A 22,923-nucleotide genomic window follows, 5' to 3' on the forward strand; every position below is an offset into this window, starting at 1 on the left:
AAGTGCCCTCCGCCACACACCGTTGGGTGACTTGCAGAGTATAAATGTAGATGTAGATGTAGATGTAGATCTGGTCTCGATTTCCACCGCATGCTTGAAGAAAGCCGAGGACACTCTTCGACGCCAAAATACCATCACTGTCGAGGCAGCAGACCGTGTGGATTGTATGTGCGTGATGACTACTGACACTGACTAGTTCCACGTGCGGTTTCGGTGTTTCACGGGAGGGTAGAGAAAGGGCTCCGGATGAACAGCTCGCGGCGGTCGAGAACGTCCCTGCTGGGGGATCGAGCCGGTTAATGTCGCCAGCTGACAGCGACCACCAGGGCAGTCGCCGCAGTTATCGCGCACACATAGGGTCAGTGGTGTGTGACGTTTTGCCGGAACACTTCGAACATCAGTCGTGTCCATAGGTTATCGTTGCGGTGGCAGTGCGGAGGGAGGGAGGGCTGGATCAGTGGCGAGGGGAGGGGGCCAGGGGGAGATCGCGGGCAAAGGGGTGGGGCGGGGGGCCCCCGTCTCATTACTCATCTGTGGCCTGTCTAAGCCAGCAGGACGATAAATGGCGGCGCCAGCGAACCGCCAGCGCACAAGCCACACCGCTGCGGCTGCGAGAGGACACGGGTAAGTCTGTCTCTACGTGTTTCTTCCGTCACCGTGCTGCGTGCTCTGTGTATCACTCAGCCCAACTTGACAGTATCCTGCTCCAGCTGTTACTCATTCATAAAACTTGTAGCTGTGAAGACGAGGGAAACTAAAGGTAGAATCGAGTTCTTTTTTATCTACATCATACTCCGCAAGCCACATAATGGCGTGTGCCGGAGTGTACTCTACACCTACATCATACTCCGCTAGCGAGCTAATAATGTGTGGCGGAGGGTACTTTCGGTACCACTATCTGATTCATCCAACCCCGTTCCAGTCTCGAATAGTGCGTGGGAAGAATGATTGTCGGTAAACCTCTGTATTCGCTCTGATTTCTCGAATTTTCTCCTCGTGGTTAACATGCGAGATGTATGTGGGTGGAAGTAATACGTTGTACGACTCCTCCTGAAAAGTGCTGTCCCATAATTTCAATAGTAAATCTCTCCATGATGCACAACGCACGAACAGTCCTCGAAACGCCCAACGGTACCGACCAGTCACTGTCTCACACTCAGCCCACAGGCGTCACTGACTGCCGATTTGGAGGGGCAAATGGTCAGCACATCGCTCTGCCGGACCTTGTCGGTTCTCGTGACCAGAGCCGCTACTTCCCAGTCAAGTAGCTTCTCAGTTGGCCTCACATAGGCTTCTGTCAACAGCACCGGACAGATCCAGTCGATTACTCACCCAAGTGGTGGCCAAGCCCCAAGCCCTTAACTTTGGTGATCTGATGTGAATCGGAGTTACCACTGCGGCAACGCCGTTATCGAGGTTATGTTACCAGACAAAATACCATCCATAAGCGAACCAGCATCCGCATCAGCGTATGTAACCGGCCTATACACTCGTAAACAACATGAGCGCAAGTCCATTTGTGCTGTATGATCATAATGGCATTGATACTGATGATGACCCAGGAAAGACCGAAATACTAAGCGTCGTTTTCGAAAACTGCTTCACAGGCGAAGGTCGCTCCGTGATTCTTCCCACAAACCGTGGCACGAGTGTCAAGATTACAAATTCCGATATATGTTTCCTAGGGACAGAGAAACAACCGAAATCGCTAAACACAGGAAAGTCTGCTGACCTGTCGATATACCAATTCCATCGTACACGGAGTATGCCAAAGAATTTTCTCCTCTTTTGGCAGCAGTGCACCGTCGGTCTCTACAGGAGTGAAGCGTTCTCAGTGATTGGTAGAAGGCAAAGGTGGTTCACATTTCCAAGAGAGGTCGTCATACAGACGCAAAAAGCTGTAGGACTATATCCCTGACATCGGTCTGTTGTAGATTTTTGGACCATGTATTATGACATTTCTGGAGATCAACAGGTTCCCCTGCAGGAATTACCACGGCTTCCAAAACAATGGTCGTGTCAAACCCGTGTCGTTATATGTGCCTACGGGACACAGAAAACCAGCAGATGCCATGTTCCTCGACATTCGGAAGGGGTAGAGTACAGTTATATATATCCGTCCAATGAAGAAAATACGAGAGTACGGAATATCAGGCTAAATGTGTGACATGACTCAAGAGTTTCTTTCAAAGAGAACACAGCATGTCATTCTAAACGGAGAGAAGTCTTCACATGTAAAGGTGGTTTTTGGGTGTTTTCCAAGGGATCCTTATAGGACTATTACATATTACAATATATATAAACGACCTAGTAGATAAGGTGGGAAGTTGCATCACGCTTTTCGCGGATGATAAGGTTGTATACAGTTAAGTCGCAACGCTAGAAACTTCTAGAGAAGTGGAGAAGTCCTGAATAGTATCGACGCTTCACGCAGGGACTAGCAATTCTCCCTCATCATAAAAAGGTGTAACGTACTGCGAATTCATAAACAGAAGGACCCCTTCATTGTAAGACTGCGAGATTGCAGAACATTCACTGGAAGCAGTTACATCCATAAAATATCTAGAAGTGTGCCTACAGAAAAATATGAAAAATATGAAACGACCACATAAAATTAATCGCTGGAAAGGCATATGGTAGACTGAGACACACTAGAGAAATTCTCAGGAAATGTACTGCAGCAAAAAAAAAATGAATTAGCTTTCAAAACACCCGTTCGAGCAATACTTGAATATTGATCGTCAGACTGGGATTCTTGCCAGGTAGGACTGATAGAGTAAATACAGAAGATCCAAAGAAGTGGAGCACGTTTCGTTAGAGGTTTACCCAGTAAGCGTGAAAGCGAACCGAAGGCGCTCAGTGAACTCCCGTGGCAGAGGCTGCAAGACAGCACTCCGCCTCAGCCACCTCCTCACCAGTTATCCGATACACACGTCTGGTCTTCAGAATTCTTATGTAGCGCCACATTTCAAAACGTTTCATTCTCTTCTTCTCTGATCTCTTTGTTGTCCACTTTTTGCTTCAGAACAATGATACATTGCAGGAAAACGCCTAAGAGAAAGGTCTTAACATTTAACATTTATATTCGATATTCAGTTTCAAGAACGCTTCTCTTGCTGTCACCAGTCTGCATTCTACATGCTTTCTGTATCGCTCATCATCAGTTACTTGTTGCACAAATTGCTAAGTCTTGTCTGTTGCTTTCAGTGTCTCATGTCCTAGACTGATTCCTCAAGCGCCGGTTGAAATAATTCTCATAAATTCCAATAACACTGTTTTACTTTTGGTGATTCACCTTATAATCTCTTTTGAAGACGGAATCTATTCCGTTCAACTGATCTTCCGAGTCTTTCGCTGTCTCTGACGTAATGAAAACGTAATAGACAAACATCAGAGTGCCAGCCTCTTCGTCATTGACTAACATTTCCATCCAACTTGCTCAGTTATTTGTCGCTGGTATTGCAGTCTCTGCCTTTCTCTACAGTTTTTAATCTCTACAGCTTCGCCTAGTACCATCGAAGTTATTCCCTTGGTGTCGTAACAGATGTGGCGTCATCCTCTTCCTTCTATGTGTCAGTGTTTTTCGTATACATATTGAACAGCATCTGGGAAAGGCTGCAACTCTGTCTAACTTCCATCTCAGTCACTCCTTCCCTTTCATGACTTCTGACAGTTATAGCTGCAGTCTCGTTTCTGTATAATTTGTAGATAACCTCTCTCTTATTTTCTTCCCTAACGTCATCGGAATTTTAAAGTACGTATTCCATTAATTACAAACGCTTCTCTCTTGCGTTCACCTACAGTAAACTGCTTCTAGAAGAAAAGCAACTTCAGTCTGGTAATCTACATATAAGCTTACTGGTATCCCGTCCGGCCTAGTGAAATTTCGTCTCGAGCAATTGCAGCTGATATCCAGAGGTCGCTTATTTCGGTATCTATCATTTACACGTTAATGCGACAGTTGAAACAATAGACCACAGGATGATCCTCGTCAATCAATTTTGGGAAGAAAAGGTTTAGCATTTCAGCTCACTCTGTGTCGTCCTGAGTTTGCATGCCATTTGCCATTTTGGTAACATAGAGTCCGGACAGGCGGCTTCGATCCCTTTTACAGACTGAACACAAGATTAAGTCTCCTTAGGATCTTCTGACGAGTCAGTAGATACAATTTTACTTTCAAACTCGTCGAATTCTTTGATACATAAAGCTGTTTCTCCTTTCTCCAAAGGTCTCTTAAAGAAGTAGAGCACTAGAGTACTGAATTTCTCCTGATACGAAAAATATCTTTTTCTGACTATTCAGCTCTGTACTGGCACAGTAGAAGCTATCATATTTCCTTGTTTTCCAGCAAAGTCACAAATTAACAAATAAAAAAGCACTCGATTTGATGTCAGAAACACGTAACACCTAAGCATGAAATATTGTTTGTAAACACACCACCGCCCTCTCCTCTGGCAGCGGTGGCTGACGTGGAGAGGCCTGGGGAGGAGAGCGTGTCAGACTCCTCACCTCGCGTCTGTGTATCGTAAGGTTTGCTTGCATACCGCGCTTTAATGCTCTTGCATACACGTATGGAATGACCCATCGGTCATTGCTCGAATATTAGTTAACGTTGGCGTCACACCAGTGCAGATGCAAATCAAAGTTATTGACAAATAATCGTGAGTATAGTACGACAGTGAAGCTTAAACGATTAACAGTTTCTCAAAGCAACAACTACGAAGACCTATGTGAAAACATTCACTATCCAGAGCTATTGTACCTTCATCAAACACGAACTGAAACATTGTTCATCACTCTTTAAAACGCGCAACCACGAACTTCAGCTGCGTCGATCTCCACAAGCACAAAATTAAAGTTCGAACAATTCTCGAAAATCGATCACTGATATTGTGATCATAATATAATTACGTATGCTTCTGCAACCTGAGTCGAGTCGTACCACGAAAATTATCTAAAAAAGTTTTTAAAAGAGCGGAGAAACCAACGTTTCGGCCACGGATACAGCGGCCACCATCGGGGTCTCGTGCGACGAGAATATACCAAGTCCCACATAAAATTAAAGTAAAACCTGAGCTCAGTTAACCTGCACTAATCGTACTGAATTCAAGTTTAGTATTGAGAAACATTCAGAACTAAGTCTATTCTTACACACACACACATTACATTAAAGTAATCTTACATTCATCGCGGTGATGTTATGGCTTCTCATGACACAATCTATAAAACACTACGTAAGATACTAGTAAAGATCTAAAGTTTTATCACGTATGGTTATGTATACACCCCCAAATAGTACGCTGAGTAAATTTATAGTAACGAATGTATCCAACCTAATAGATGTGCCCTCCTGTCCTATGTTCATTTCTGCATTTAGATTTTACATAACGTACAACGTTTGTTTTTTATTTAGCAGCTTTACTAATGCCCAATTCCACGATCAGCAAACTAACAGTTAACTATCAAACCTTAAACATTCATTAACTCGGCTGATCAGGAACGGAACTGGGTAGCTCACGCTGCCTACATATTACGTACAGCTGTAGCAAAGCTCAGAGTAATCGCACATCAACACACTCAAATTCTTATAAAATAGGCTGCAACTCTTAGAGCAAATAAAATAAAGGAAGTGAGAATTGTGCAGTGCTTACTGATATCCTTAGACTTCATTTCGTAGCTCATAATTCAATATAATTCAATAGGTAATGTTTTTAAGTGATTAACATTTCAAGATTACAGCTTAACCCTTTTATGGATAAAACTCACTTTTTACAGATTTTTAAAATATTAAGGTGATAACAGTTTCTTTTCAGTCCCATTATTATATTTTCACCACCAAAATATTTTTTAAGTTCTCCATTTTTTCACAACAGGAAGTGGGACACACATGTCCCATGAACCAACGCAAGATACCTTTTCTCCTGACTCAATGATTTTGTAATTTAACTTTTTTAGCCATAAACAGGATTTTGCAGGGAATAAAATAACTACAAATTATACATGCATCTAATCTAAACAGTGAAAACAACTTTTGTTCTCTTCTCTTTAAAGTTTGTGCTGCACAATCTGCATTGATTCCTAGTACCACTGTCTTTCGGTACACGTCTGCCTACGTTCACGAGCCGCACGTCTTCTGGCACACTAGAGACTCCTCTCTTTGCTGGGAAGACAGTGGGCATTGATTCCCTCTTTTTCCTGGATGAATACCCATTAATCAATTGTCTTGCTAATCTTTACAAATAATGTCTGCTTGGACACATGTGTCCCACTAATTTTATTTCGATTATAAGATAGTACAGTCGCTGAGAAGTACATTCCACACTGTATTTGTACTAAAAATGATTATTAAGTTAGTAATAAGATGAATTACTTACTTCAGACGTCGCTGGAAAGTGAGAAATGATGAAAACTGAAGAATGACACAAATAAGTGGCGTTGCAGGGGCCATATATACACGCCAGTCAACAAAAGTAGTCACCGCTTCTCTATTGCCTTTGCAGTGCAGTCCCGATTTTTTTCTTAGGTTCAGTACAGTCGTCCCTAGATGTCAGCACCGTGCAGAGCTGGGTAACATACGTCCCGACACTCGAACTGGCGCTCAAAGTTAGTGGGACATATATGACCCATGAACCACGAAAGGATTAATGTAAGTCCGATATAAGCCATTCTAAATGCGAAATGTTGGTACAGTAATAACCAGAAGATACTCGAAAATGTTGCGTGCAAGGATGCAGTCATACATCTCTTGTATTGCAGAAGTGGTGGATTTCGTTTTGTGGGATGGAGAACCAAGCCTGTTCCACTTGGTCGGTCGGTTCATGGACGGTTAATGCTGTTCGTGGATGACCCTGCAATTGTCGTCCGATGATCTCCCATATGCGATCGACTGGAGACAGAGCCGCTGATCTGTCAGGCCAAGGCAACATGTCGACACTCAGAAGAACATGTTGGGTTACAACAACGGTATGTGGGCCAGCGGCATCCTGTCGGGAGACACCCTATTGAATGCCATTGATTAGTGGTAGCACAACAGGTCGAATCACCAGATTCACATTGCGCAAACTGTACATACTGCAGTCAGCGTGCGTGAGATAATGAGGAGAGTGGTACAGCTCTCAGACGAAATTGCAACCCACACTGTAGCTCTCGGTGTAGGTCCAGTGCGTCTAGCACGCAGACTGGTTGAATGTAGGTCTTCAGCCACACGGCCATCACTGGCACCAAGGCAGAAACACTTTCCAACAGAAAATCCAACAGACCTCCATCCTGCCCTCAACCGGCTTTCGCTTGACTCGACCTTGTTCATACTCTTGAGATGTTGATAATAGCGCCTTTGTCGCCTTAAAAGCATTCTTGACTGACATTAAATCGCCGCCTCCAATCTCAAAGGTCCCTAACGCACACGACCCTTATAGAGTTTATTCAAAGCAAACCTGATCTGCATCCTCATAGTGAAGCTACTTGCACCACTCTTACGCGACTGGGGCCAAATTTGAAAATATGAACGGATATTATGTTTTAGATGCAGAAACACGACTACCAGCTTCCGTTTACGTCGCACAACTCCTTTGTGTTGTTAGTATTTAAAAAAAATAAAAGTTGATAGGGTATGAGTGCAGTTAATATACGTACGACGAAAGACCTCATTTCCGCATAATTAATCATATTCAAATAGTGTTATGGTATATTCAATGGTCTCCTAAAGTTTTGATGGACATCGCTTAGCTGAACCATCCACTATGAATTGGAAGAATGAAATGATACTTCACCCTGAAAACTGATGTAATCCATGTTAGATTGATATATAAATGTATATTTCGTAATTTCCTACATAGCTTCTTGAAAGAAAATTAGTTTCGTAACTGTATTTATTCACAAAATTGCAGGTTGTTCAACGCTGTGCAAGAGTCGAAGATATTTTGAGAGAAAAGACTTTTACTTAGCGAAACATCTACATCCTTCCATTATGTCGTGCAGTAGCATCAGTTGGCTCATCTGCATTTTTGTGGCTGTAGTGACAGCTACTGACTACAGCGACGTAGAGTCGATTAGAGGTAAGACTTTTACTTTTTTTATTTGGTATGAATCTGTGCAGGATAAGCAATAAATTTTTTTAATAAGTAATGAAGGTAATAACGGACAATTTAGATAAGAATTTTTTTCTCGTTTTCATGGTCCAAGGAATTCATTTGATGCTAACGTATATCACTGTGCTATTCCGTGATTTAATAACTGTTTTGAGTCGTACTGAAAGCATGTTATTGTAGTGGATGAACTTTGGAACATTATTGAGTTTCAGTATATCACTGCTTTTGGTATTACAGAGTGTACTAGTTAGAATGCTGTTCATTTACCTGTTAGATGTATAGATCATTAGATTGTTAATAGTAGCCTGAGTGTTGGGCCGTAGAATTTTCGAAAAGATTTACTAACACACTGTTAGCTACCCAAAACCGAATACGTGCTGTGATGTGCCCCACATTTGGCGTCGTACTTGTGGGATATAGTAATGTTCAGCTTTGGAACCCTAGTGTAAAAGGTGACACGAAACCAAGTAACTGCAAAATCAGAAAAATTCGTGCATTTATATTCTTATAGCTACGTGTACAGACCGACTTCCGTTATTTCCTTTGTGTTCTGGTAAAACTTGTTGTCATATAAATTCGCCCCTGAAACGTAGATTCAAAAAACAAAATATTTGAAACTGCTTCTCTTGGTAATTGTATCAAACCTTGTGCTTTTGTCGTGATACATTCCGTATTTTCATACGCTTCGTACTGCGGAAAACGTATTTTGTCTTATAGCATCAGTTGCAATCAATATTTGTAGTTTACACGTTTTTAAGTACAGTATCTTCGTTCAAAGAATCGTTTATCCCGGATTTCTGTGTACATAAACACTAGTGAAAGTTAGCTTTTGAGAATTTTAAGTAAGTTGCGAGTGTCGTTCATAAAATATTTCGCTGCAAGTTTGTTTCTGTGATTTTGGTTCTGTAGGACACACTATAACTAACAAACTGGGTTATAATTATCTTTCCATCTCAACAGGAGTGCAATTTATCTCCTTGTGTCGTAGATTAACACTGTTTTGGAATTTTTAGCGACTATAATCTCAAAAAAAATTCAGGAAATTAGCAACTTTTTCCCTGCTGCGCTAATAGAAATCATAATTTACGTACTAATAACCTCAGACCTTAACGGTAACTAGTAACACTTTTAGCTTTAGTGATTTAGGAGTGAATCCTACACTGGATCGTGCTTGGGGACGATCATACTTCAACTAGTGTCGTGATCAATGAAGAAGTTAGCAGGCTTATATTATCATTATTTGTTTACTGTTTCGTGAAACATTATGCCAGCCAAAATTTTGTTCCACTGTCAACGCTGTGGATGAATCGGTTGACATTCGTGAGCAGCTGGAATTCTCCCTGACAACTGTCAAATCATTACAAGCTGCTGCAATATATGCTGCAAATTCCTGCTGGATATTGACGTTAATAATATGAGCCTGTGATTTAGTGGATAACTCCTATTAGCTTCCTTGAATACCAGAGTGATCTGTACAACTTTCCAGTCTTTTGGTAGGGCTCTTTCGTAGTGTGAGAGGTTGTATATGATTTCTAATGATGGAGCTCTTGCCTCAGCATGCTCTGAAAGGAACGTAGATGGTATGCAGTCTGGAGCGCAAACCCTATTTTTTATTAAGTGATTTAAGTTTCATAACTAATCCGACGATATTTGCTTCTAAGTTACTCAAGTAGGTAGCTGTCCTTGATTTGAATTCTGGAACATTTACTTCGTCTTCTTTGGTGAAGGAGTTTCGGCACTGTCATTGATTGTGTTTTCATTGCTGTCGCTCAGAAGAGACATTGACTATGTCCTGCAGCGAGCATAATTTACATACGACAAGATTCTTTTTAGATTTTCTCCTATGTTTCGAGATAAAGTTTAGTTGTGGAAACTATTTTAAGGATTTGTCATTCAATGCCGCGCTATATTTCGAGCTCCTGTAAAAGATCGCCAATCTTCGGGATTTGGCGTTCGCTTAAATGTAGCACGCTTTTTCCGTTGTTCCTGCAGCAGTGTTCTGACCTGTTCTGTGTGCCATGGGCATCATATCCGTACTTTATCAATTTATTTGGTGTGAAGCTCTGAGTTACTGGCGACATATATCTTCTAGTCCAAGCCGCATCTGGTCTACACTTACATTGTTAATTTGCAAGGATTGAAGACCGTCTCTGAGCAAGTCGTCAAGCGAATTTTTATCTGCTTCTTTAAATAGGTATCAGTTGCTCGCAGTTCGTGGTCCTGCGATAGCGTTTTCGCATCCCGCGCACGGGGTCCCCGGTTAGATTCAAGGCGGGGTCAGGGATTTTCCCTGCGCCGAGATGACTGGGTGTTGTTGTGTCATCTTCATCATCATCATTCATCACCATTACGGTCGGAGGAAGGCAATGGCAAACCACCTCCGCTAGGACCTTGCCCAGTCGGCGGTGCGGATCTCCCGCATCGTCCCCATACGCTCCTCGGAGTATGTGACCTCTTCATGATTATATCTTTCGTTTTTTCTTGGAGTATTTGGGGGCTATGGTATTCAGTCTTGCTACGACAACCCTGTGTTCACTAATCCATGTATCACTTTTGATGCTCCTTGTTAGCTCAGGATTATTTCTTGCTAAGAGGTCAGGTGTGTTTTCACAACCGTTTCCTACGCGAGTGGCTCATGGACTAATTGCTCGAAATAATTTTCAGAGAATGCGTTTAGCATAATTTCGGATGATGTTTTATGCGTACCTCCGGATATGAAGATGTATTTTCGCCATCATATCGAGGGTAGATTCAAGTCACCACCAACTGCAATTTTACGAGTCGGGTACGTGCCTGAAATTAGAATCAAGTTTTCTTTGTACATTTCAACAATTGTACTTCTGCGTTCGGAGGTCGGTAAGAACGTCCAGTTATTATTTTATTCCGTTTTCCAAGGACGACTTCTACGCATACTAACGCACAAGAACTATCTACTTTAATTTCGCTACATGGTAAACTTCTACTAACAGCAACAACCACGCCACCACCAACTGCATTTAGCCTATCCTTTCTGAACGCATTTTGGCCTGTCTGAAAAATCTCTTCCCGAGTTGAGTTTAGCCAGCTTTCGGTGCCTTCTGTTATCGCTTGGAGCTCCGGTAACTTCCCTACAAAGCCCACGCCCTTAACTCTACTTTGGAGAGAAGAAAGATGTATCGAACAGAAACTATAAGGCTTGCTAATACTAATAAGCAGTACTCGGTTGCAGAAAACTCTTTACTGGCTCAAAAACGTTGCCCGTCACACGGGTGGGGCACGGTCAAGCTATCTCGAGCGATGTGGGCCATCAGTCATAGCAGCGCAGAGTGACATTGATGACCGGTGTCTCATGAGGTAGCCTGACGGATCCCTAAGCCAGTGAAAGTCGTCGGTTTGGACCTAATAAAGATTCTGCAACCTAGGACTGTCTTTTAATATTAATCAGTAAAGAAGGTTGCCGTTCAACCGCGCCACAACGGACTGGAATAAATTTTGCAAGGACTGTGTTTAGAAAATGGCTTCTACATTTAAGTCCACTAGGGAGTGGGTTGGAACTTAGAGCATAACTTCTAAAATATCCTTCAGCCAATGGCAAATTTATTAATCCCGTTCAATTGTGGGTCGCGTCAAGAACTGCTGTCATATATCGCATAGAACATGAAGAAAACAATTACTTACAGAAAGTAAATACAGCCACTTCCGTAGCATAACATTTTATCAATTGACCACGGTTTCTATTGCACTAGCGTAATCTTCGTCGAAACATAAAGTTATATGGGGTACATGTAATCGTACTATAAAAACTGCCTTAGTGTAATCGGAACAGTGGTCAATTGCCAACAAAATTTTGTACAACCGAAATGGCTGTATATACGTTCTGTAATTAAATAGCGTACGGTTGTTGAATTACAGCCAATAAAGGTTTAAAATTTGAAGAAAACAATTACTTCAGAAGCAGCGGTAAGTATTCACTATTTTCTAGGCAATTTGTAGCAACAAAAGTGTCGAATCACTCTTTCTTGACGTCGAATCACTCTTTATTTAGGTAATTAAGAGGAGGGTTCTACTAGAAATTGGTTATGTGACATATAATGGATTGAATGTAACTTTATGACTCTCTTGTCAATAACGAGAGAAATTCGTTAAAAAACGAAAACACATCGAACTGCCTATTGGCAGTGTGAAGCACATAACTGCAGAAACTAATTAAGGAAACATTCTGCACCTATTCGGCGGCTTCTTGTGCAAAGGAAATGTTAAGAAACAAAAAGGAAATTCTAGAAGTGACTTTATTATAGTTTTCCAGCTATTACCCCAACAGCACCAAGATTTTACCATAACACTCATAACAAACGAGCAGGTACTTTATTCCTAACCTAAAAAGATAGAAAAACCCAAATTTATTAACTGTTGTTGAGTTATATTGTACTTATTAAAGAGGTACAGATGTGTTACAAGGTTCCTGAACCAAAATATGTTTTAGCACTCTCTTGGGAATATCAACACACTTTCAATAATTTCTGCTACCGATTATATGATCACCACAAATAAAAGTTTAATCGATCATTTTCTTCAGTAATGTTGACCTTTACTCTAACATATTTTTAAACATATGTTGAGGTCGTGAACCTGGAAGTAGAGAACACAACATTCATTCGTTCTTGTGTTAATTTTAACTGAAAAATTCCAAACACGTATGGAATCTGGTAAAACTTTTCATTAATACAATAAATATGTTTGTCAGAATACTAAAATATAAAGCCAGTGCTATTTTCATAAGATGAGTATAAATTCCCCTTCCGATAGGTTGTTATTGTCAGCGTTAAAAGGTGGCGTCAATTTGACACACAAAGGATATCATTGTCATTATTGTAAGTGATTCGTGATGTATAACTTTTACCAATAAGGTTCAATATACACTGAAGCAAAAAAAATGCTATAGGCACACGTATTCCAGTACGGAGATATGTAAACAGGCAGAATACGTCGCTGAGTTCGGCGCAATGCCTATATACGTCAACAAGTGTCTGGCGCAGTTGTTAGATCGATTACTGCTGCTACAATGCCAGGTTATATAGATTTAGAGTCTGAATGTGGTGCTAAGGTCGGAGCATGAGCCATCGGACACAGCATCTTCGAGGTAGTCATGAAGTGGGGATTTCTCCGTACCAGCATATCACGAGTGTAAAGTGAATGCCAGGATCTCCAACATCACTGCGGCCGGAAAAAGATATCGCATGAACGGGACTAACGACTACTGAAGAGAATCTTTCCATATGACAGAGGTGCAACCCCTCCGCAAATTGATGGGAATTTCAAACCCGGGCCATCGGCAAGTGTCAACGTGCAAACATCACCGATATGGGCTTTCGCAGCTGAAGTACGACTCGTGTGCCCTTGATTACTGCACGATAGAAAGCTTTACGTTTCGCCTGGGCCCGTCAAAACTGACATTGGACTGTTTATGACTGGAAACTTGTTACCTCGTCAAGCGAGTCCCGTTTCAAATTGTATCGAACGGATGGAGGTATACGTGTATGGAGATAACCTCATAAATCCATGGGAACCAGCATGTCAGCAGGGGACTGTTCAAACTGGTAGAGGCTCTGTAATGGTGTGGGGCGTTTGCAGTTGGAGTCAAATGGGAGCCCTGATACGCCTAGATACGAATCTTGCAGGTGACACGTACGTAAGCGCCCTGTCTCATCATCTCCATCCATTCGCGTGCATTGTGCGTTCCGACGGATTTGGGCAATTCTAGCAGGACAACACGACACCCCATACATCCAGAATTGCTGCAGAGTGGCTCCAGGAACTCTCTTCTGAGCTTAAACAATTTCCCTTGCCACCAAATTCCCCAGACACGAACATTATTGGGCATAACTGGGGTGCCTTGCAACGTACTGCTCATAAGAGATAGCCACCCCCTAGTACTATCACGGTTTTATGGACAGTCCTGCAGGATTGGCGGCAGGGGTGGCCGAGCGGTTCTAGGCGCTACAGTCGGGAACCGCATGACCGCTACGGTCGCTGGTTCGAATCCTGCCTTGGGCATGGATGTGTGTGATGTCCTTAGGTTAGTTATGTTTAAGTAGTTCTAAGTTCTAGGGGACTGATGACCTCAGAAGTTAAGTCCCATAGTGCTCACAGCCATTTGAACCATTTGAACCTGCAGGATTCATGGTGTCAACTCCGTCCAACAGTACTTCAGACTTTAGTCGACCCCATGCCAAGTCGTGTAGCAGCACCTCTGCGTGCTCGCGGGGTCCCTACACGATATTAGGCAGATGTACCTGTTCCTCCGGCTCTTCAGTGTAGATCTGCCCGTGGCTTTTAGAAGTACAGAGAGTGCCGCGTAAGGGCAGAAGTCGTATCAGTGGCTGCTTGTTTCAGAGCCGTTCGTGGTGGAGTCAGTGCAGGAGGTGAGGGAGTGGGCGGCGGTGCCGGGCGCTGCGGACGGCTCCGTGGTGTCGCGGCTGTCGGCGAGCGCGAGCCTGGTGGTGGGCGGCGCCGGGGCCTCCGCGCTCCGCCCCGGCGCGCCGGACCTCGGCAGTCCGCGGGTCACCCTCCTGGACGTGGACGGCCGGGAGCTGCGCAGACTGCTGGCCGCCCACCGCACCCTGCAGGCCCCCCGCGTGCCCAGTGCGGCTCCCCAGTACGACTCGTCGGCAGATTGCGCCCTGCAGGCTACCCAGCAACTCTCTGTTGAGAGTGCGGCCGCCGCGGCCGTCCTTGCTGTCAGGTACTCCTGTACTGACCTCAGGGACGCTGCCCTCGCCTTCATCAAGGCTCACATCTTTGACGTGATGGCCTCGCAGGGCTGGGCCGACGTAATGCGCACTTACACAGAAGACCTCATCAAAGTGAGTCAACTGCTGTCTGAGCCAACCGCAGAAAACAGGTAAGCACAGCACCAGCATCTCTGCTGCCCAGTTCTACCTGGGTGCATATTTCCAAGACTACTGCGCTTGCCACTGAGTCTAGGCAACACCGACTCAAACGAGGACCTCGGTGCTTGTTGGTGACGTCACGTCAGCTAGGCATGGCGAACGCCAGGCCTGTTGCAGGCAGAAACGCCTGGGCGTGCTTATCACTATAAATCTCTTATTTTTTGGACAAAATGTTTGGTATTGTTTTGGATTCTGCAGTTTTATTTAGATGAAAGATTTTCTTACTATCATAAAGCTACAAATGAAGATCATTATTCTGTATTACTGAATCCTGTCGAAACAAACGTAGATCAATATGAGAAGATGCTTTGCCCCATTGCCAGCTTCGGAAATTTTACATTCCAGTAACTATATTTACTTGACCCATTTTGCTATCGAAACTTACCCCAACCCCCTTACAATGAACTCGTTTCTTTTATTTATTTATTTATTTTTGTTTGACATCGTCACTGGAAATGTGAACTAATTTACATGTGTAAATGTCCAACTGTTGCCAGTCATTAGATTACAGTCGTTTTCAACGAAAGAAATTCTAAACAGGAAACAAAATAGCTTCATACATTGAAAATACTGCTGAGCTTAAACTTTTTTAAACACGCACATTAGAAAAGATAAATATTCCCCTCTTCGTACTGAAAGGAGAAACTTTATAATATAAAAAAAATTATTTGATAAAACAAGTATCTCTCTTTTCCCTCTTCTTCGGTCCCCCACCCCCTCCCCCAACGTGTACAATCGCAAGACATTTCATTAACATTCAGTGCTCATCACCCCATAGTCAACCAAGATACCTAAAGAAGAGCACCAATACGTTCACAGTTTCTTGTAAAAGCAACCCAGTACAAACGTAACTTCCTCAGATTTACAAATAAGGTAAAGAAGCACGAATTCTGTTGCTGCTGGACCATGAAGACGTTTTTGTATATCAATCCTTAAAACAGGTGTAAACTTAAGTTCAGGAGGACACTATTTGTTAAGAAGTGTAATGAATTGCACAATTAATTGATTGCAGAAATCTCTCAGAACAATGTGTGTTGGTCAACTACCGCCAATAGTTTCACATTTTCCTGTGTCGGAGAGGGAGACACCACCATTATGAGTATGCCTGCAACAGTCCTGAAGTTCACCGTGCCTAGCTGACGTGACGTCACGAACAAGCGCCGAGGCCTTACTTTGAGTCGGTGTTGGTCTAGGGGACTGATGACCTCGGAAGTTAAGTCCCATAGTGCTCAGAGCCATTTGAACCATAACAGCTTCATTGAAACTAGCAATTTAACTGTATTTATTAGGAGATAACAGATAACAAAAATCTTGGAAAGCCCCTGTTTTTCATAAGCTCATAAATTGTTTCGTCTGTTCAAAAAATGGCTCTGAGCATTATGGGACTCAACATCTGTGGTCATCAGTCCCCTAGAACTTAGAACTACTTAAACCTAACCAACCCTAAGGACATCACACACATCCATGCCCGAGGCAGGATTCGAACCTGCGACCGTAGCGGTCACGCGGCTCCAGACTGACGCGCCTAGAACCACACGGCCACACCGGCCGGCCTGTTTCGTCTGTATTTATCATCAGTGGTTCTGTTAAATTGCATACGTGCCACAAACTGTTATTTAGGTTCTGGCACCATGCCTCCGAGCAAAAGCTGTGGGCGCTTTCCAGCTGTGGACCCAGTGATGTGATGCCGAGGACACATACAGAGCAGATACAGTAATACACACGCTTTGCAGGCAGGTCACACGGATGTGCAGGATTTGTTATGTCTGCCGGTGAACTCAGATCACTGTAAACCAATTATGTTTTGAGATCGTTTCCCGTGGAGTACAGTGATCTCCCAAAAAATACTTCAAAATGAGTACATACAGTCTCGACCGCAAAAAAAGCGTTTACTAGGTGTGTTTTTTAAGTAAGTGGCGTTTTGAAATTAAAAAAAGACGTGCTAAGATATCTCAATAATTTTATTTTGACATGAAAGCCTGTACCTTAATCTACGCACTGACGCCATTACAGTCTGATTCTTCCTTGTTTACGTTGTGTACTGAGTGTTTAAGATGCCTCCGATAATCGTGAGTCCCACCGACTGAGAAGTACGGGCTCTTATAAGATTTCTTGGTGCTACAGGCCTAAAAACGATCGATATTCATCGTGAAATCTGTGCAGTTTACGGTGAAAACATTAGGAGTGATGGAATGGTAAAAAAGTGGGTGATAACATTTAAAGATGACCGCACAAATGTGGATGATGAACAACGGAGTGGGCGTCCTTCGGTCGTTAATGAAAGTTTGGTGCAGAAAGTGGACAATAGGGTGAGAGAAAACAGACGCTTTACGATTTCCTCCTTGCGGAATGACTTTCCTAATGTTTCTCGTAGTGTTTTGTATGGCATTGTGACCGAGCACTTGAATTACCGAAAATTGTGCGCAGGTTGGGCACCGAAAATGTTGACGAATGTGCACAAAACCAAACGTTTAGACAGAGCATTGACTTTTTTTGAGCGGTACCACAACGACGGTAATGATTTCTTAAGCCAAATTGTTACGCACGATGAAACACGGGTGGCCTACGTCACACCCGAATCAAAGCAGCAGTCCATGCAAGTTGAGCAAGGGCATAGTTTTGCTGCAAGACAATGCTCGTCCGCATGTGGCGCATTAGACCAAAGATCTCATCACATCTTTTCGATGGGAAACTCTAGATCATCCTCCGTATAGCCCCGATCTTGGGCCCAGTGACTACTATCTGTTCCTGCACTTGAAGAAACACCTAGGCGATCTGCGTCTTCAAGACGATGACGAAGTCAAAACGGTGGTGATGCAGTGGTTAACAAGTCAGGCGGCAGACTTCTACGAGGGGGGTGTTCAAAAACTGGTGCAATGTCATGACAAGTGCCCCAGTATTGACGGAAATTATGTATAAAAGTACATTAAGGTACAGGCTTTCACGTAAAAATAAAATTAGTGAGATATGTTAGCACGTCTTTTTTTTAATTTCAAAGCACTACTTACTTAAAAAAACACGCCTGGTATTCTGTGGTAATCGGTTTCGGTCAGTTTCTGATCATCTTCAGACTCTCATACCATCATGGTAGGTGGCAGTGGTGGTCAATGGAGAGGGTGTTACGTCTCCACCAACAGATAAAAATTTAAAAGTAAACACAGTGCTTCACATTCGTGGAGTTATAAGAACCGCTCCATTGACCACACCACCTGCCATCATAGTATGAGGACCTAAAGATCTTCAGCAACTGACCGAAACCGGAAACCTGAAAATAAATAGTTTTTGCCTTCGGGTTGAGACTGTTTACGTCCATTTTTAAATCACTGTTAACTTGTTTATGCAAAAGTAGCCTACGTTGTTGTTTGCTGTCTGTGCTGCTACCGACAGTGACGTGCCCGTAAATGGCGTCGCGCTGCATAAAGCGAAGATAAAGATGAGGAACAAGTTTGTCCCATTTAAAGCTATCCATTTTTTTATGTTGCCATGCTGTAAATCCTGACCTGTTCATAAATTACACGTAGTAACGCCGATGATTACTACGGTGTGTTACAAATTTCTCTTTCACTTTCTAGGTACATTTGTCTTATATGCCCACAATTTCCGTAACAGAATTCGTAAATTCTCGCCAACTAGTACTGAACTGGGGATAACCTCTAAGAAGTGCACTAGGTTCCAAATAGAAGACTGTTGTTCTCAACTGAAGAAAGTGTAGATGACACCCAGCAAAGAAGGTGGCATAAGTACACATGCAGTCTTCACAACAATACGGCAGCCTGGGTCAGTTCCACGTGACGCCGAGCCTCTGCTTCACACTTCCCTCCCCTTTCTGTTCAGTTGAGCCACAGTATGTGCGCCACCCTGTGGTCCACTACCTGCTACAACACACAGAGGGAGGGGGTTTCACTGGGCAAATCGTTGCACTTGCTTCTCGCAAGAGCTACCCTCCAGTCTCCACCAGTCTGTCTTATTTGAATTTCTCTGTGGTGTTACTTAATGTCATCAAGTGGGCTCTGCAGTGGTTCCTTACTCCAGGATCTTCGCATCTTATCTGTTTGAATTACTAATTCATCACTAGACAATTGAAGTAGTGGATGAGTTTTGCTGTCCGGCCAGAAAAGTAACTGATGATGGCCAAAGTAGAAAGGACGTACAATTTAGGCTGATAATGCCAAGAAAAGCATTTGTGAAGAAGAGAAATTTGTTAACTATGAATTCAGATTTAAGTGTTAGGAAGTCTTTTCTAAAAGTATTTCTCTGGAGTGTAGCCATGTATGAAAGTGAAACTAAAATCTAAAAGTGAGAAATGGATTATTTACAGTTTAGGTAAAAGGGAACAGGGGCTTTTGAAATGTGATACAAGAATGTTGAACACTAGATGGGTCTAGCACCTAGCTAATAAGGAGGTACTGAACAGAATTAGGGAGACAAGAAATTTGTGGCGCACCTTGACCAAAAGAAGGAATCGATTGACAGGACATATTCTGAGACCTCAATGGATCATCAGTTTAGTACTGGAGGGAAGTGTGGGGAGTAAAAAATCGTAGAGGGAGACTAAGAGATGAATACAGTAAGGAGATTCAGAAAAATGTAGGTTGCGGTAGTTACTAGGAGATGATGAGGCTAGCATACGATGGAACAGTGTTGAGAGATGTATCAAACGAGACATCAGACGGAAGACCACAACAATAACAACAGCAACAACAGCAACAACCATACCCGACCCACACACACACATATATAAACAAACACACATAACAGATCTACATCTACATCTACATTTATACTCCGCAAGCCACCCAACGGTGTGTGGCAGAGGGCACTTTACGCGCCACTGTCATTACCTCCCCTTCCTGTTACAGTCGCGTATGGTTCGCGGGAAGAACGACTGCCGAAAAGCCTCCGTGCGCGCTCGAATCTTTTCTAAAGGTATTTCTCTGGAGTGTAGCCATGTATGAAAGTGAAAGTAAAGTCTAATAGTGAGAAATGGATTATTTACAGTTTAGGTGGAAGGGAACAGGGGCTTTTGAAATGTCAGTTTACAGACATTAGCCTGTATCTTCAGGTCACTGACAGAAGTCACAGCAGTTTACCTCTTTCTCTGTACGGTCAAGTAGCCCTGAGTCTGTACTATACCCATTCTCTAATGTAACCCCTTTCTCATTAATTACAATCATATTGACCCTTTCATTCTCAAGGAAATCGTCTAATCACGGTCTGATGGTTACAGTTTCACTGAACACAACTATGAAAAGGAATTTATTTCATTGTAGTAACAACATCTGATCAGTTGTCAGGCGTAAATGTGTGTATAAATATTGTCTCTGCTTCCAGAATGAGATTTTCACCCTGCAGCGGAATGTGCGCTGATATGAAACTTCCTGGCGGATTAAAACTGTGTGCAAAACCTGTGTGGCAAAGGTCCCGAGTTCGAGTCTCGGTCCGGCATACAGTTTTGATCCGTCAGGAAGTTTCATTGTCTCTGCTTACTATAATGATCTTCCTCTCTCACCCATTCAGCTTTGCAGTCATATGATACTCAATATCCATCACATCAGTGAAGTACTTGTCGACCATTATGATTCAAATATACTTACACGTAAATGTTTCAGTTTCTGGGGCCATAATTATAAAGGCTTTTAAAAGTTTTACTGGAACTGTTTCATAATATCACAAAATCTTTGTCTCTTTTTAATGTTTGTATATTTCTTTACTACTCATCAATTATTAAGGTTTAAAATACTTTTGCTATATGGAATGTGTAATACTAAAAAGTCCGTGAAGCCTGTTGAATCCCTCAGTACCCTTTATCACGACAGAGTTTACCTAGCAAGTTTTGGAAGCATTCCTGCAGTACTAGAGTTTTCGCTATCGCCGAGATCTGAAAGAGAATTGTGCTGGAACGCTGCAGCCCTCTTCTGCTCCAGGCCGCTGATGCTGCCAGATTCCGTCGTTCTCTGAAACGGTCGGTACTTACGCAGCTTCGCTATGGACAGACGTCACAACGTGTTAAGTGCAGTAGTACACGCACATGATTCTCGAATGCTGACATCAGACTGAGGGAAAATTACTAATACAATTAAAACAGTTCCTGTATAAGGAGACCTATTCCGAGGGAAGTGGACTGTGCGCAGTCTCGAACACGCATATATTCATAATGGATACGACTGTCTATGCATGTACATGTGAACACTGACACATTCCAATACCGTTCGTTAGGAACGAAAAATAGCTCATCTATTCACAAACTTTTATTTATGTAGTGTTCTTGTAGTCTTTAATAACATTTTATTACTCTTAAACGGACTTTTATAAGCGTTAGCACTTAACTTTTGTGTTTAAAGCAATAACACAGTGGCAGGAAAATTTCCATGTGCCCCTCGACGTTTATTCTCGCCATCAGCTGAAGATCGAAGCTACAATTTCGGTTACTCCTCTTCTCCTCATCCCAATAACAGATCAGAATACTCGGCGTTGGAGAGCGCCTCTTTATTGCAGTTGATGATGTCTGCTGTTACGCTAATATCGATAAATTTAATTTGTTTTTCTACAGTTCTTACGAGAAATAAATAATAAAACTGACATAACAATATCTTATGACACTTTCCCTCCTCATTATCAACATACAGATGTATTATTACGCCTTGCTCCTATGAATTTCATCCCCACCCAACTAAAACCTGCTATTCCCTTATCATCTGTATCTCCCACAGCCTCATCCCTGACACACGAGCTACGTACACATTCTACTAATTATAGTGCTACATTAAATAGAAAAATCGTAATCGCCATTCCGAGTTCTGTGTGATGGTTGCTGTTATGTATTTAAACTATGTTGCCCAAAAAGATCTCGTATGGGTCCTGCTTAGCGATTGACACTTGTTCAGGTATTTACAGTCGACAAAACGAAAGTTTTGGCACGGCAATTGACTAAGTCCCACGTCACTCATTCATGGGGTGTACAGCCACGTCACGAATTTTGGCAGTCCTTTCGCCCCATTACTGCCTATAATGGGCTACAGCAGAAACATATTATCTGACCAGCCTGACGTAGTATAAGCAACATTAGAAATTAAAACGAATTAAACATTATCCACGGGAGGATATGATGTCGACAGCGGTCGCGAAGTATGTAGTGGTTTAACCAGCAGCACTACAGTAGATGCAGTTCGTAAGAAGTTGTGTGAGACGTTCACAGCCAAAGACCCAGATAATCATTCGTTCGGTTGCGCCACGTTGCCAGTACGTCCTCATTGTGGTAGATGCCAACTGCGTTTCTGTGGTGGCATCTCTTGTTTGGATGAGTAAAACACTGGTGCGTATAATTTGTTGTGTATAAGGGGATTATTATTGTAAGAGCTAATAAGAAATGTGTCACAGAACTCACAGAATATTAAACAGAATACTGAGAAATTATTTTGGCGGGATTTGCTTTATAGGATGAGAAAATATTATCATTCAGAGGAGTAGGTATTTTTAGATCATTCAGACGTAGAGTAAAATTTTATTTTGTACAAAGGTACTATTTCAAACATAAGAGAGGGTAACTAAACGAGTAATTATTAAGTTTTTGGCATGAGTGAAACTGGTAATGATATACTTTTCTTTCATATTACCCATTGAAATATAAGTGCCCGGCTCAACAGCATTACTTTTCCACTTTTACTCAGGAGCACTAGAACTATCAATTTCGAAAACAGTGTGGTCCAAATTGAGTTACGGAAGAGAAAGTTTTGTCTGCATTTAGAAAATTATTTGCGGATGTTGCAGACAGAACGAGAAAGCAGATGCAGCAGAAACTATCATTAACATGATATCGAGTAATAGGAAATAGATGTTTAGTGATGAGCTCAAAATTTTTGATCCCAGAGTAAAATTACAAACACGCTGGGAAAAATAACTTCAACTGT

General features: G+C 42.5%; 1 protein-coding gene across 1 annotated transcript in view; it reads left to right on the forward strand.

Moving 5' to 3' along the window:
• Positions 1–536: 536 nt before the first annotated feature.
• LOC124595655 (ankyrin-3-like) overlaps positions 537–22,923 on the forward strand; it is a 47,062-nt gene continuing 24,675 nt past the window's right edge. The window contains exons 1-3 of the mRNA XM_047134498.1: positions 537–624; positions 7,887–8,054; positions 14,460–14,967. Of these exons, the coding sequence (XP_046990454.1) occupies positions 7,967–8,054; positions 14,460–14,967 (596 nt within the window). The 5' untranslated portion in view covers positions 537–624; positions 7,887–7,966. The remainder of the gene's footprint in view (positions 625–7,886; positions 8,055–14,459; positions 14,968–22,923) is intronic.

Source organism: Schistocerca americana, chromosome 2 (assembly GCF_021461395.2).
Source record: "Schistocerca americana isolate TAMUIC-IGC-003095 chromosome 2, iqSchAmer2.1, whole genome shotgun sequence".
Classification (NCBI taxonomy): Eukaryota; Metazoa; Arthropoda; class Insecta; order Orthoptera; family Acrididae; genus Schistocerca; species Schistocerca americana.